The sequence below is a fragment of the Hyla sarda genome, chromosome 8 (assembly GCF_029499605.1).
Source record: "Hyla sarda isolate aHylSar1 chromosome 8, aHylSar1.hap1, whole genome shotgun sequence".
Classification (NCBI taxonomy): Eukaryota; Metazoa; Chordata; class Amphibia; order Anura; family Hylidae; genus Hyla; species Hyla sarda.
This window is the reverse complement of record NC_079196.1, coordinates 99,802,209-99,818,367: the sequence shown is the minus strand read 5'-3', so window position 1 is coordinate 99,818,367 and position 16,159 is coordinate 99,802,209. Positions and strand designations below refer to the sequence as shown.

Genomic DNA, 16,159 nt, shown 5'->3' with positions numbered 1-16,159 from the left:
TTTTTCATTCATAAATGGGGTAAAGATATCAAAATAATCCATTGATGTTTGCTACGCTTTACAGCTATTCTTTATGCAGAGTTCTGCTTTATCGGGACAATTGTCACACTATAAATGCTGCCCTTTATTAATTCATGTTTATTACATCCTTGCATCTTTTCTAGGACTTCTCTCACTAGCAGTCAGGGGACTTTGCCAGGAGAGTGTTGCCCTGGTACTATACAGGTGCCTTCGGTTCTTCAGAGGTAACTGGGCTTACCTTCTTGGTTACCAAATTTTCTGAAACTGAAGGTTTCTGTGTGGCACATTGGAAAAACACAAAAAATTATACAATGACATTTGTACCATGTGCATGGCCAGCTGTTTGTACCATACTTTGATTTTCCGCATGGCACTGTATGGCTTCAGGACTTGATTCCAGAGATCAACTCCTCCCATGTACCGATTGTATTCCACAACACAATCTGGTGTGTGGGTCACTGTTGTGATACCTCACACTTGGACAGGGGTGCTGCCATTACCATGTATTGCGGTCAAATAAGGATTTCTATTTATATCTGATTGACATGATGTTTTTGTTACAAAGGGCCCTGCTCTTACCCCTTGGGATGGTTAACGGAGTATCATATATATGCCTGCTTATGTGCCATAGCTAATAAGTGTAGCACATTAAAGCTGTAGCATATTACTTGTAGACTATTAGATGATAAATTAATCATAAACACACACTGGTATCTGCACTCAGAAACAATCAATGCAAAGATTATCTCCTTCTATTCTCCCTTCCGTGCCCATATACTGCTACTATGCTTTCCAAGTCTATGTATACTACAGCTAGCGCAGTGATGAACACAGCAGCCTGCCTCTCTTTCGATCTCTCTCTCTCCCTGTTTCCTCTCTTCTCTCTCGCTCTGTGTCCATCATGCAGAACATAAGGCAAGCAGCCACAGAGGCCTTTTGTCGCCTGGGTAAGTGCCTCTTTTCTTAGCCTTACCATAGTGTAAGGAGAGCATGTCAATAGGTTTTTAATTCCTTTGAGAAAGCGATGACCTTTTTATTTTATGCAGCCTGCAGCTATGCACTGCTTGTCGAATAAGGCAGGAGTGCAGTGGAGTACTACTACGAGGGTGAGGCACTAGTGTTCACCATTTGTAGGGTTAACAAGCCCATGTAATGCATCACATAACAGTTATGCCGCAAGCCCCAGATCACTGATAATGGTAAAACTACTGGGAGTGTACAGTAGATCTACTTAGACATAATTGGTTAAAGACATTGCTGACATTTGCAGTATTTGCTGTCCTGATCTTACTCATATATTGGTGTAATAATTGGAATGTCCTGCGCATTTCAGTTAAAGTTCATTAGGAATTATTGCAAGATAAATACATAATATATAAATATGTGCAGTCCCTGACAAATCAGCCATGCAGTAACTAGGTCCCTGCTCTGGCATGCTGAAATGTGTGATGCCTTTGTGCACTTGAATTAAAGTCCTCAAGGGGCTGAATAAAAGCTGCCAAAGTGAATTCTTTTCTCTAGGGTCCCTCAAGTTGACAGGCTTGTGTGTTCATCCATAAAAACTCCTCAGCATCAGGGCCACATAGTGTGTAGGTCTGTGACACACAGTTGTGTAAGGATCTGCTTTTCATGTGTATGCCACGTCCATTTGACAGACCCAGAAATGCAAACTGTTATATTGTCCTTTACTGTTCTTTATAAATGAATGAATTGCTTAATTCTAATAACTACTACTGATTCTCTTAACACCCTGCCGACCCATTGAATAGTTTCCGTATACTGCACCAGTGTACATATTTGGATCATGCAACAAACAGTCTTAAAGGGGAATTCTGGGGCTGAAAAGAAAGAAAGAAAGAAATCTGTGCTTGTGGTGAGCATAAGAGTCTATGATGGGAGTTATCTGACACAAGGCCGCCGATATACAGTATATGTATTGGGACCCAGCGGGAGGAAAAGTCTTTATCATTAGGCAAACCATTGTATTCTCAAAATAGATTTTCCAAATATCCTTCATTGAATGGCTATCATCATAACATGTTTCTAGGCTAATCATAGCCTCTTCTTTAGATGTGCGATAGCAATATTGTTCCTCTAGTTCACTATACTGTGTGTAAAATCCCATGTGAGGCAAACAGTTGACCCGTTAGTGTGAACACTGCCAGGTGATCTCTGTTGCACATGGGAGTTTACACACAGTATAGTGAACTAGAGGAACAATTTTGCTATTGCATATCTGAGGAAAAGGCTACGATTAGCTTGGAATTGTGTTATGATGGAAGCCATTCAATAAAGGATATTTGCAAAATCTGTCTTGAGAATACAGTGGTTTGCACCAATCATCTAGATTTTTCCTTTCGCTGGGACCCAACATATACACTGTTCAAACTTTTGTTTTGTTGTGCAGGCAAAAGTTTAGATCGCATTGGGTCTCACTCTTGAGGTGGGTCCTGGTCCCACTAAAAGCAAATACAAGATCCGGTGTGATGACAAGGACAAGGTATTTTTACAACTTGTCCTTGCAAACCCCTTGAGGAAAATGCTAAATAGCTGAAAATCCTTGCAAGGGGACTTGTAGGTTAGGATCAGGCATGATATAATTGAAAACAGGACTAGTGACAATGTGGACTACTTGTTGGAGCTATCCCTGAAATAAATACCTAAGCTCACAGACTTTTAGCTTCCCTAAGGAGAAGAGAAATGTGACAAGAACTAAGGAACGTACATGTGCTCCTGACAGAAGCCAGGGTTAGACTAGACTAGGGAGGTGGAGTTGGGACTGGTTCCTGCATTCATTGGTCCTCCAATCACTGGCTTCAGTAGTATCCCACATGAGTCAATGACTGGACATTTCCTTTTTTTAACCCCTTGGGGACTTCAGACATACATGTACGCCCTAGTCCCACTTTTGATGTATGAATTGCTCTTCGTACCCTGTGGGTCCTGGTCCCAATCAGCTGAGAGGATAGCTGTTCTATGAAACAGCATTGTTCAGTGTTTGTAGTCTTAAGATTGCAAGTAATTGTCTCCTTTAGGGACTAAAATTTATTAAATAAAAGTAAAAAAAAAAAAAAGATTAATAAATTTGAATAATCCCCTTCCCTAATAAAAGTCTAAATCACCAGCCTTTTCCCACTTTGTAAATAAAATAATGTAAGCAAAAATAAACATATGTGCTATAATGTGTGCCATATGTGCCAAATGTATATAATCTTAATTAAACTGCATGGTTTACACTTAAAGGGGTACTCCAGGGAAGTATATATATTTAAAAAAAAAAGGTCCAAAGCCATCACGCTTCCTGGATATGTTCCATGTAAACCATCCTGCCTGATATGCATGGCTCCTATAGCCTCTGTTGCTTTCTCTAGCTGCTTGATATTCTTTGCAATCCTTCTCTCCCCTTGTCTACATCTCTTAACAATCATTGCAGCTCTGCTCTGCCAGTCTCCACCCTCATTTTCTGAGCAGCAGCAGAGAGAGATGTGTCTGATTGGCTGAGGCTGCACACACCTCTCAGTTCTCAGCATTAAAGGGAGCATGACCAATCTGTGAAGCAGAAATCACATGGTCTTTGTCTTTCAGGAGGGTGGGGGCTGCTTTCAGAGAGGGACTTGGACAGAGAGGACGGCTGGATAATGTCATTTCCTCACTTTATGCATGTAAGTGACAACTAAAGATGGGAAACTGCTCTATATAGCTAATTAATTATATTTAGACCAGTGATTCCCAACCAGGGTGCCTCCAGATGTTGCAAAACTACAACTCCCAGCATGCCTGGACAGCTTTTGGCTGCCTTTGGCTGTCCAGGCATTCTGGGAGTTGGAGTTTTGCAACACCTGGAGGCACCCTGGTTGGGAAACACTGATTTAGACAATAAAATAGGCTGATGAGAGGGATGGCTGTGTTTACTTCACTGAAGTACCCCTTTAAAAAATACCAAAGTCCAAATACGTAATTTTAGTTGCTTCATATACCATAAGTAATGAATAAAAAACTAACCAAAAGTCCCATAATAACAAAAATAGTATTATTGGTAGTAAAAACAACAGTTCACAGTGCATAAAATGAGCCCTCATACATTCTCATATACAGAAAAATAAGAGTTATATGGGTTAGAAGAGGACAATTTTTAACATGCTCATTTTCGTACATAAAGTTATATAAACATAAAACAAAACCTATATAAATGTGGTATTATTTTAACCACTTAAGGACCTGTTTTTTGGTCCCTGTTTTTTGAACAGTGGTCCATGAAAATTAAAAAATTTATTTTTCATTTGCACAGCGCACTGTTCAAAAGATCTGTCAAACACCAGTGGGGTGCAAATGCTCACTACACCCCTTATTACATTCCATGAGAGGTGTAGTTTCCAAAATGGGGTCACATGTGAGGGGTCCACTGTTCTAGCACCACGGAACACTTTGTAAACGCACTTGGCCCCCGACTTCCATTCCAAGCAAATTCTGTCTCCAAAAGCCCAATGGCGCTCCTTCTCTTCTGCGCATTGTAGTTCACCCGCAGAGCACTTTACATCCACATATAGGGTATGTCCATAATTTGAAGAAACGGGGTTAAACATTTTGGGAGGCTTTTTCTCCAATAACCCAAAGTGAAAATAAAGAATTTAGGGTAACACCAGCATTTTAGTGAAAAAAATCTAATTTTTCATTTTCACGCCCAACTTTAACGTAAATTTGTCAAACACATGTGAGGTGTTAAGGCTCACTGTACCCCTTGTTATGTTCCTTAAGGGGTGTTGTTTCCCAAATAGTATGCCATGTGTTTTTTTTTTTTTTTTGCTGTTCTGGCACCATAGGGGCTTCCTAAATGCGACATGCCCCCCAAAAACCATTTCAGCAAAATTTGCTTTCAAAAAGCCAAATGTGGCTCCTTCTCTTTTGAGCATTGTAGTGCACTTGCAGAGCACTTTATGTCCACACATGGGGTATTTAGTTACTCAAAAGAAATTAAGTTACAAATTTTGGGGGGCATTTCTCCTATTACCCCTTGTAAAAATGTGAAATTTGGGGAAAAACCAGCATTTTAGTGAAAAATAAAGAATGTAATTTACACATCCAACTTTAACGAAAAGTCGTCAAACATCTGTAGGGTGTTAAGGCTCACTGTAACTCTTGTTACGTTCCTTGAGGAGTGTAGTTTCCAAAAGAGTATGCCATGTGCGGATTTTTTTTTCTGTTCTGGCACCATAGGTGCTTCTTAAATGTGACATGCCCACCAAAAACCATTTCAGCAAAATTTGCTTTCCAAAGCCAAATGTGACTCCTTCTCTTCTGAGCATTGTAGTGCGCCCGCAGTGCACTTGACGTCCACACATGGGGTATTCCCATACTCAGAAGAGATGGGGTTACAATTTTTTTTTTTTAGGGGGGGGGGGCAATTTCTCCATTTACCCCTTGTAAAAATGTAAAATTTGGGGGAAAACCAGCATTTTAGTGAAAAAAAAAATATTTTTCATTTACACATCCAACTTTGCCGAAAAGTCATCAAACACTTGTGGGGTGTTAAGGCTCACTGTACGTACCCCTTGTTACATTCCTTGAGGGGTGTAGTTTCCAAAATAGTGTGCCATGTGTTTTTTTTTTGTTGCTGTTCTGGCACCATAGTGGCTTCCTAAATGTGACATGCCCCCCAAAAAACATTTCAGAAAAACTTTCTCCAAAATCCCATTGTCGCTCCTTCTGAGCCCTCTAGTGCACCCACAGAGCACTTAACATCCACATATTAGGTATTTCCTTACTCAAATTTGGGTTACAAATTTTAGGGTGATTTCTCCCCTTTTACACATGTGAGTGTAAAAAATTAAGATTTTGAATTTTCTCCTTCACTTTGCTGTTATTCCTGTGAAACACCTAAAGGGTTAACACACTTTCTGAATGTCATTTTGAATACTTTGAGGGGTGCAGTTTTGACAATGGGGTCATTTATGGGGTATTTCTAATATGAAGGCCCTTCAAATCCACTTCAAAACTGAACTGGTCTCTGAAAAATTCCGATTTTGAAAATTTTGTGAAAAATTTGAAAATTGCTGATGAACTTTGAAGCCCTCTGATGTCTTCCAAATGTAAAAACATGTCAACTTTATGATGCAAACATAAAGTAGACAAATTGTATATGTGAATCAATATATAATTTATTTGGGATGTCCATTTTCCTTATAAGCAGAGGGTTTCAAAGTATAAAAAAAGCAAAATTTTCAAATTTTTCATCAAATTTTTTACCAAGAAATAATGCAAGTATCGACGAAGATTTACCACTAACATAAAGTAGAATATGTCATGAAAAAACATTCTTGGAATCAGAATGAAAAGTAAAAGCATCCCAGAGTTATTAATGCTTAAAGTGACCAGTGACAAGTGGCCAGATGTGCAAAAAATGCCCGGGTCCTTAAGGTGAAAATGGGCTGAGTACTTAAGGGGTTAATCGTATGGACATGCAGAATTTAGAAAACACCATTTTTTTTTGTTTTCCTGTAGATTTTGTGGGGAAATGATTGATGTCATTACAAAGCACAATTGGTGGCACAAAAAACAAGCCCTCATATGTGTCCGTAAGTGAAAAATGTAAAGTGTTATGACTATTAGAAGGGAGGATGAAACAGCAAAAATAAGCCAATCTAAAATTCAGGTTTAAGGATAAACACTAGTGAAACAATGGTATAATATAATTCTATTACTGGAAATAAATCCTAATATAATGCTATTATTGGATATGCCTCCCTCACCCACAGTGTAGTTACACAAGTGTACGATGACTACTGTGGACGCTAATCCTGGCCGGACATTGGGTCTAATGCATTATAATAAAAGTGCAATGATCACTAGTAAAGAATTTGTAACTGAGACTCAGGTACAAAAATTTTTCCATATTACACTGGAAAAACTGGCCTTAGGTTTATTTGAAAATCTTTCAGGGCTATTAGCTATATAGTCTGTTTAGCTATCTTGACAGGTTTTAGAATAGCTTCTATCTGAAGTGCATCACTAGAATGCTGACCTGTTGGGACAATACATGTGAACTGTGAAATTCCTTACAGGCTGTTATAGCAGTACAAGATTAAAGGGGAATTCCAGGAATTGTATTTATTTGACTATGCTACAGAGGCTGTAAAGTTAGAGTAGTTCATAATATAGTTTCTGTACCTGTGTTTGATCTTGCAATTCTTATGTGATCTTCACCCCACTGTTTATTTTTAGCAGCATACAATATGTGTGTCATCTCAGGTTTTCCTAGGTTGCAGTGCGGTCCGAGACATTACATCGCTAGTCAGGTGTTGAAAGGGAGCCTGTCTGCTTAATTGGGTGGAGCGACAGCTGGGTGGTGAGGAGATCATTTTTCACAGGGCTGCAGGGAATTGTAGTTTTATAAAGAGCATGCATAGCTCAGCTGTGCGGAAAAGGGCAGGGTGACTGACGTATGGGAGAGAGAAAAGTGACCTCACACTTACAAACAAGGGATCCTGGTACTTGTAGTTGGGGGGAGGGAACTCCAACAGAAAATAGCCATTTCACAAAAAAGAAAGCAACAGTGTTATATTGGACTCATAATACGGCCACATAGCCCAAAGACAAGCATGGATACTTCTTAAGCATACCTATTACTGTCTGGCAGGTAAGTACTTAGTACTAAGTCCCCTTATGATGGATAACCCCTTTAAGTAGAGATTCTAGTATAAAATAGTAAGAAGTTGCTATTAATGCGGTTTTCTTTTTGTTAACCAAAGTTTCATATTACTGTTTTAAATGATTAGTCTGAACTATGGAAATAAAGAGCAGCTATTTCTTGGCTATTTTCATTGTTTCATAAAACTAAAGGGTAGATAAGATTCTCTTTTCTTTCAGACAGTTCATGTTTTGCTCTGAGCTTTTTCAACTGATGACCCTGTGAAACCTTTAAAACTCCACAATACAGGACAATCCATCTGAAAAGATTATATTTTGGTCAATGCATTTACAGGAAATCGAAATATAACTATATCATTGAATGGATATGACTTGTGCATGATTTATGTCATGGAGCCTTGAGATCTCATAATCTGTAGGGAAATTACACATTGTCATTTATCATGTTTATCACTTTGTAACCAGGAAAACACCAGCATGATTATCTGTCAGAGGCTTTGGCATTAAAGGGGTATTCCAGGAAAACACTAGCATGATTATCTGTCAGAGGCTTTGGCATTAACATATAGTAGTGAATCTTACTTGCTGGATGTGTATGTTTTGCACACTTCTATATGACATGTACAATGTTGACTGCATTTGAATGAAATATTCTAAGTTAATTAATTCAATAAGTGATAACAGGAGAGTTTATCAGCACTCAGGAGAAAGTAAGGGTCCTTTTAAATGGGCAGAGTAGATGCTGTGAGGACAGCTAGCTGGGGTGAGCTTGGGGGATGTAGGGTGAACAGGGGTATTGCAGAGTAGTGTTGCAGGGTATAGCATTAACCCTTGATTGTCGTGATGCCAGGGTGCGGGTTTCCTCAATGTATATGTCCTACCGCCACCCGTCCCAGGAACGATAGGGAGGAATAAAGGATTGTTCACAGCAGAAGTTGTAGTAAACTAGAAATAACTTTACTCCAGATTTTATGCAGATGATGATAACATACAGTCTTTTACAAGAGGACGGGATTTAGCCTCCTCACTGGTTGGCTGGGACTTTGTAGTAAAATAAGCTTTGATTTTGCTGTACGCTGTTCCACTGAACTTAGGGGTATGTTTAGGTTCAGTAGTCATGTAGGATTGGTAAGATTGAAGTCGGATTAACTCACGGTTTAGAAAGCGGCTGAAGTGGAAGGCTTCAGGCCTAGCTTGTCTTGTAGCTGTGATAACAGATCTGCTCAGTCTGGTAGTCCAGAATTAAGAGAGAGATTATTGGATGAAGCACCCTTATATACAGAAGGGGCAGGATCAAAGCTTATTGGTCCCCAAACCTATCGGTCCTAAACCAAGGCATTATGGTTACATCACATGACTTAATCACATGACACAAAGGTCCTTAACCTCCTTAGCGGTTATCCCAAGCATGACTCGGGGTTAATTTTCCCTGCCAGGAGCGGAAACCCCGAGTCACGCTCGGGGTAGAATTGCAGAGTTGCTGGCTGGGCTGCACGATATATCGCAAAAGCAATTGCATTGCAATTTTTGCTCTTTGCGATATAGCGATATGGCCCCCAGCAAAACATGCAATTATCTGCTCGGGTCGGCTCCCGGCCGGCCAGAGCAGGTAAAGACATATACTAAAAGTCAGTGTTTCTCAACCAGGGGGCCTCCAGATGTTGCAAAACTACAACTCTCAGCATGCCCGAACAGCCAAAGGCTGTCTGGGCATGCTGGGTGTCGTAGTTTCACAACAGCTGGAGGCACCCTGGTAGAAAAGCACTGAGCTAAGTGTAAAAGACCACCGGGAGGAAAATAAAAAAAACCTTCTGCTCATCTAGTCCCGGTCCCTGCAGATGTCGTTCCCCTCCGTGCGTTCCGGTCCCTGCTCTCTTCTTTATTCATCTTGCAGGACCTTTCCCTTTTCAGCCAATCACCGGCCGCAGTGGTGTCAAGCCAGTGATTGGCTGAAGGGGAAAAGACTTGTTCTGCAGCAAATACACTAGGTTTGAAATCTGCCCGGCAAACCTAGTGTATGTTACTGCAGGACAAGGTGAGAACAGGGGGAGGAATGTGACAAAGGGGGAATGTGACAGAGGGGGGAATGTGACAAGGGGGGGGGGATGTGACAAGGGTGGGATGTGACAGGGGGAGGGGAATGTGACATGGAGGGGGGGGGGGTGACAAGGGGGGGAATGTGACAAGGGGGGGGAATGTGACATGGGGGGATGTGACATGGAGGGGGGGATGTGACAAGGGGGGATGTGATAGGGGGGAGGGGAATGTGACAAGGAGGGGGGAGAATGTGACAAGGGGGGATGTGACAAGGGGGAGGGGAATGTGACATTGGGGGGGATGTGACAGGGGGAGGGGAATGTAACAAGGAGGGGGAAGAATGTGACAAGGGGGGGGAATGTGACAGGGGGGGGGGGGAAAGTGACATTGGGGGATGTGACATGGAGGGGGGGGATGTGACAAGGGGGGGATGTGATAGGGGGGAGGGGAATGAGACAAGGAGGGGGGAGAATGTGACAAGGGGAGGAATGTGACAAGGGGGGATTTGACAGGGGGAGGGGAATGTGACATGGAGGGGGGGGGGAATGTGACAAGGGGGGGAAGTGACAAGGGGGAGGGGAATGTGACAAGGAGGGGGAGAATGTGACAAAGGGGGAATGTGACAAGGGGGGGGGGGGGAATGTGACAAGGGGGGATGTGACAAGGGGGAGGAGAATGTGATAAGGGGGGGGGGAAATGTGACGGGGGGGAGATTTGAAATGGGTGGGGGGAGATGTGAAATTTTGGTACATTTTTCCACACATAATCATACCGCCAGGGAGGTTAAACCTAGCATAACACAATTCACTAGAAATCACGTGACCAAAGGTCCTGTACATCAATTACATTATCATAAAATATATTAAATATATCCCCTTAACGACGAAGGACGTAAAATTATGTCCTTCGCTGGCTCCCGCGATAACACTGATCACAGGCGTGTTAATACACGCCAGTGATCTGTGTAAAAGATCAGTGTGTGCAGTGTTATAGGTCCCTATGGGACCTATAACATTGCAAAAAAAAAGTAAAAAAAAAGTGTTAATAAAGATCATTTAACCCCTTTCCTAATAAAAATTTTAATCACCCCCATTTTCCCATAAAAAAAATAAAACAGTGTACATAAAAATAAACATATGTGTTATCGCGGCGTGTGTAAATGTCCAAACTATAAAAATATATCATTAATTAAACCGCACGGTCAATGGCGTATGCGCAAAAAAATTCCAAATTCCAAAAAAGCGTATTTTTGGTCACTTTTTGTACCATTAAAAAATGAATAAAAAGTGATCAAAAAGTCAGATCAAAACAAAAATGGTACCGATAAAAACTTCAGATCACGGCGCAAAAAATTAGCCCTCATATCGCCCTGTACGTGGAAAAATAAAAAGTTATAGGGGTCAGAAGAGGACATTTTTAAACATATAAATTTTCCTGCATGTAGTTATGATTTTTTCCAGAAGTACGACAAAATGAAACCTATATAAGTAGGGTATCATTTTAACCGTATGGACCTACAGAATAATGGTAAGGTGTCATTTTTACCGAAATATGCACTGCGTAGAAACGAAAGCCCCCAAAATTTACAAAATGTCGTTTTTTTCTACGATTTTGTTGCACAATGATTTTTTTTTTCGTTTCGCCGTGGATTTTTGGGTAAAATGACTAATGTCACTGCAAAGTAGAATTGGCGACGCAAAAAATAAGCCATAATATGGATTTTTAGGTGGAACATTGAAAGGGTTATGATTTTTAGAAGGTAAGGAGGAAAAAAACGAAAATGCAAAAACTGAAAAACCCTGCGTCCTTAAGGGGATTTACATGTCTAAATGGCATTATGAGGCGACTAGGGGTTAACCCACCAGGAAAGCCCTACCAGCTTGGAGGAACGCTGACTGTGGGGACTTACGACAAAGGTATGGGACCAAGTCCAGTACCGGGACACCACATGGCCAAGATGGCTACAGGTGCAGGCTGGCTGGAACAAGCTGCTAGCAGTCAGAAATGTAGTCAACAGTCCATGTTCATACACAGAAAAGACAGGAGCGGTTACAGGAAGAGGATGAGGACAAAGGCAAAGTCCAGTAGACAAGCAGAGTCAGGAACATAGGATCAGCAGACAGACATGCTTATGTTTATATGAATATGAATATGTTTTGCATCTTTCATGAAACTAAAGCAATTTTGTATTGAAATGAAAAGAAGATAAAAGCATTGTGAAAAAAAAATACTTCATTGAATGTGTGCAATTTTTATGAATAGACAGGCTTCAGAGACCTAGCAATGCAGAATACACAACCTTGCTGAGGCATCAAGCAACAGGTGTGGCAGACTTATTTAGGGAGTGCCTGGCAGGGATTTGAGGGGGATTCTGCCAGTGCTCGCATGTGGAACCTAGAGGACAGAGCAGGAACTGTAGCAGGAGACACTCCAGAGGAGAAAAGCCAGGAAGCATGGCAGACACATGGCACAGAGATATTGCATGACGCAATGTTGCAGATGTTGCAGTGCTACAGCCTTTTACCCAAGGCCACATGAATGACAGCTGAATTGTTCATGCAGTACTTCACGTACATCATGGTTAGCCAACTAAAAATGGTTTTTAGGGTTGCACAATCCCATAACTGAACATTTGCACATATGTTTACTGATCGCCAGGTCTATTATACAGGACATAAGTCCAAACTCTAAACCGCCATCCTTACATCCTCAACATGCACAATGATCTAATGCTTCTCATTTATTAAACCAACAGGTCATTAGTGTACTTTATGATCATGAAGTGCAAGCCTGCTAGCCATGTCACGACCACCTGTAAGTAGTGGTGGCCAGGATGTATCTAGCAGGCTTGCTAGAGATGTTATGGACCCGCTACTTACAGGAGGCCGTGACGTGGCTAGCGGGCTTGCACTTCATGATCATAAAGTACACTAATGACCTGTTAGTTTAATAAATGTTGCGAGAAGCATTAGATCAAGGTGTGGATGTGTGACCATGTTTTTCTCTAGTTGAATTCACATTGTGTGCATTTGCCCCCCCAAGTCCAGGCCTATATAAATTGGCAGGAAGTGGCATTAGTGCCCTATCCTTTTCCAGCAGCCACCCAGTCTCTGGCCGGAGCACATGGTGAGTGAGCTTTTTACATCTGTTCACACTGGTTCGGTGCTGTGTGGCATCCATTGCTGCCCTGGCACCGTGTCTGTGCAGAGGAGCGGCCCTGGGACTGGTTTGAGTGGCATTGGGGCTGCTCTTCCAGTAGGCTGTTCCCCCTGTGGGGACTGGTGTTGGGGCAGTGGTGGTCGCCATTCAGTGCTACGCCATTTTATGCTAGGGATGTTAGGGACCCACCACTTACAGGAGGCCGTGACGCGGCTAGTGGAGTTGCACTTCATGATCATAAAGTACACTAATGACCTGTTAGTCAAATAAATGTTGCTGAGAAGAATTAGATGAAGGTGCATGTTGTGGATGTGCGACCATGTCTGTTTTTTCTCTAGTTGAATCGACTTTTATTTATAAATTTTTCAGGAACTATCCAGAGCAGGAGAAAATCCCCATAGCAAACATATCCTGTTCTGAACAGTTCCTAAAATGGACAGAGGTGTTAGCAGAGAACACTGTGGTCAGACAGAAAAGAAATTCAAAAAGAAAAGAACGTCCACTGGAACATACAGCAGCTGATAAGTACTGGAAGGATTAAGATTTTTTAATAGAAGTAATTTACAAATCTATTTAACTTTCCGGCACCAGATGATTTGGAAGAATTTTTAGGGATGTTTTCCTAATTTTTTATTAAGCTTTCTATAGTATAAAGTAATCCCCAAATTTAGCAGTTTTCAGTCTGCCCACTAGGTCCAATAATAAGTTGTCCAGATCACTTTCCAGCTGTATCCTCCTTATCATCACAGACAGGGGAACAGTGGAAAGTGACACTAGTATATAGATAAGGCACCAATTACAATAGCTGTTGCTCAAAGCACAGCTTCCCCCCCTCCCTGGTGTATGACCTCTGTAAAGGTCACAGACTCTTTTATGTTCATGGTTCTTGCTGTAAAGCTTAGCTGCAGAACATGGGCACGAAGACGAAAGCTACCCAGCAGGAGATGGGCTAGAAATCTCAATTATCTTATTTATATGTCATAATAAGATATTGTTTTTTGTTATGGAAATAAACCTTTATTATTATGCAATAAAAAGTTATACAAATTGCTGGACCTATTATACAGGACAATTATCTGCCAGACAGGTCATTACACCCCTATTCACATCCCATGTTGCTGCTACATCGCTTGTGTGAGTTGGAATCCTTTTAAGGATACGTTCACGCATACAGGATCCTATGCAGATTTGATGCGCAGGATTTGTAACTGCAGATTAGAAGCTGTGCTCAGTTATTTAGTTTACATTGAAATCTGCAGCAGAAAATCCTGTGCATCAAATCTGCGTACGTGTGAACATACCTTAAAAAAAGGTATTCCCATGGGCACCCATGGGTCTTAGACATTATTAGACTAACATAACCTACTTGTGACAATGTTTGGTCTTTAGTAGTAGGCTATGCTTTTGGGACCCACTAAAACAATGGCCCTCATTTACTAAGAGTGGAGTGTTTATTCTGGAGTGATTTCAATATCACTCGTCTTTTTTTCAGACCTATTTACAATTCTGTCGCACATTTCGTTTTTTTTTTCTGTCGCGCGTTTTTTTGTGTCGCGCAAACTCTGAGCTAAAGAAATTAGTTATGTGAATCAAAATGGTTTAGACTTGTTTGTTTAAAAATGTTTTCATGAATCAAAAGTATTCATGTGTTATCATTTTTCAAACATTACAACAATTATCCTTGTTTATCAGCTTGGGGGTTAAATTGATTTAAACCTAATATTTCAAATGTGTTAAAAAGAAAAAAAATTTAACATTAACTATCACAAAAGCATTCAATATTTTATTCATAAAAGTGTTGAACTGTACAAAATGTTTTCAGGTTATAAAACAAGTTACTTTCACACAAAACACAATGGCAAACAGTCCCTTGTTAGAAATCGCTCCATTTTTGGAATTTCACTCGGCCTCTTGGCTGTCGGTTATTGTGTGAGACAAACTCGCACTTTTTCTAGAGTGATTTTGGAGTATTTTTTGTTTCTTGTAGGGAACAGGCCAATTTTTTGCATAAAACACGCCCATTTCAGAGTGAAAAAAAAACACTCCGAGTGGTTTCTAAAGTGTCGGTTGTGTGGCGTAAAATTTGGTCGCACAAATAGTCGCACAGACGTTGCGACTAAAATTTATGTCCAATAACCGAGAAAAATCCTTTTTCAGTTAGGCTGTACTCGCTCCCTGCCTGTCAATCAGACAGGCAGGGAGTGAGCGCATTGGCTCCCTGGCCACTCCTCCCGCACATCGCCGCCGCCTCGTCGCCGCCTCGTCGCCGCCTTGTCGCCGCCGCTGTCCCTGCATGCCCGCTGCCAGACTCTGCAGTAAGTGTAATGAGGGAACGGGATATGTGGGAGGGGGGTTTGTGATGGAGGGAACGGGGTATGCGGGGGGGGGGGGGGGGGGGTTGTGATGGAGGGAACGGGGTATGGCGCCGGGGGGAGGGAGACAAAGGCGCCGCATGTAACTAACTAATAGTTTATCTACACAGGGTGCCTCCAGCTGTTTCAATACAACAACTCCCAGCATGCCCTTACAGCCAATAGATGTCAGGGCAAGCTGGGAGTTGTAGTGGTGAAACAGCTGGAGGCACCCTATGTAGATGAACTAAGGGCGGAAGTCCCCCCCAGCAGGCATCAGTGACGTGGTGCCTGCTGGGGAAGTCTAGCTGGTAGTGAGCACACTGCCAGGCAGACAAAAGGCTTTTTTAATAAAGTAAAAATTAAAATGAAAAGCAGGGAGGGGGTTAGGGATAGATTGGCAATAGGCAGGGACAGAAAAGAAAAAAATAGGATGGTGGGAGCTACCCTTTAACTTTCCCGGAGCCAGTTGATATATAAAAAAAAAGTTTTGGCCTGGAATACCCCTTTAAGATTAGGATAGCAATATGCAAGGTGGATCGTTTGGATACCTAAACAGTGCACCAGACGTGTTTCAAGAGAACCTTCTCTTTTCTTCAGTGGCATAAACTTTTAAGCCACTGAAGAAAAGAGACAATTCTCTTGAAACCTAATGTAATGTATATGTAGAAACACCAGGGTTATGTGTGACCTCATCTTTAACAAGCCAGTATAGGAATAGAGATGCTCTTTTCTAAAGACAGAAAGCAATCTACAAGAGGGTTTTTGGCACTGCTTCAGTCTGAACAGTCTAGCAAGAAAACAAATGTGTTAGCTAATTGTTGTATTCTGGGCAGGCAGTTGAGATTCTTTTTGTACACCTCTAATACAGATTGTGGATATATTCTTTGTATAAACTGAGCTACACGATGAGCAGCACTCCTGACAAGATGAATAAGCCTTCTGTC

The 16,159-nt window shown here is 41.4% G+C and overlaps 1 protein-coding gene across 1 annotated transcript in view; it reads left to right on the top strand.

Moving 5' to 3' along the window:
* The first annotated feature begins 842 nt into the window (after positions 1-842).
* CDK15 (cyclin dependent kinase 15) overlaps positions 843-16,159 on the top strand; it is a 305,671-nt gene continuing 290,354 nt past the window's right edge. The window contains exon 1 of the mRNA XM_056536951.1: positions 843-968. Within this exon, the coding sequence (XP_056392926.1) occupies positions 923-968 (46 nt within the window). The 5' untranslated portion in view covers positions 843-922. The remainder of the gene's footprint in view (positions 969-16,159) is intronic.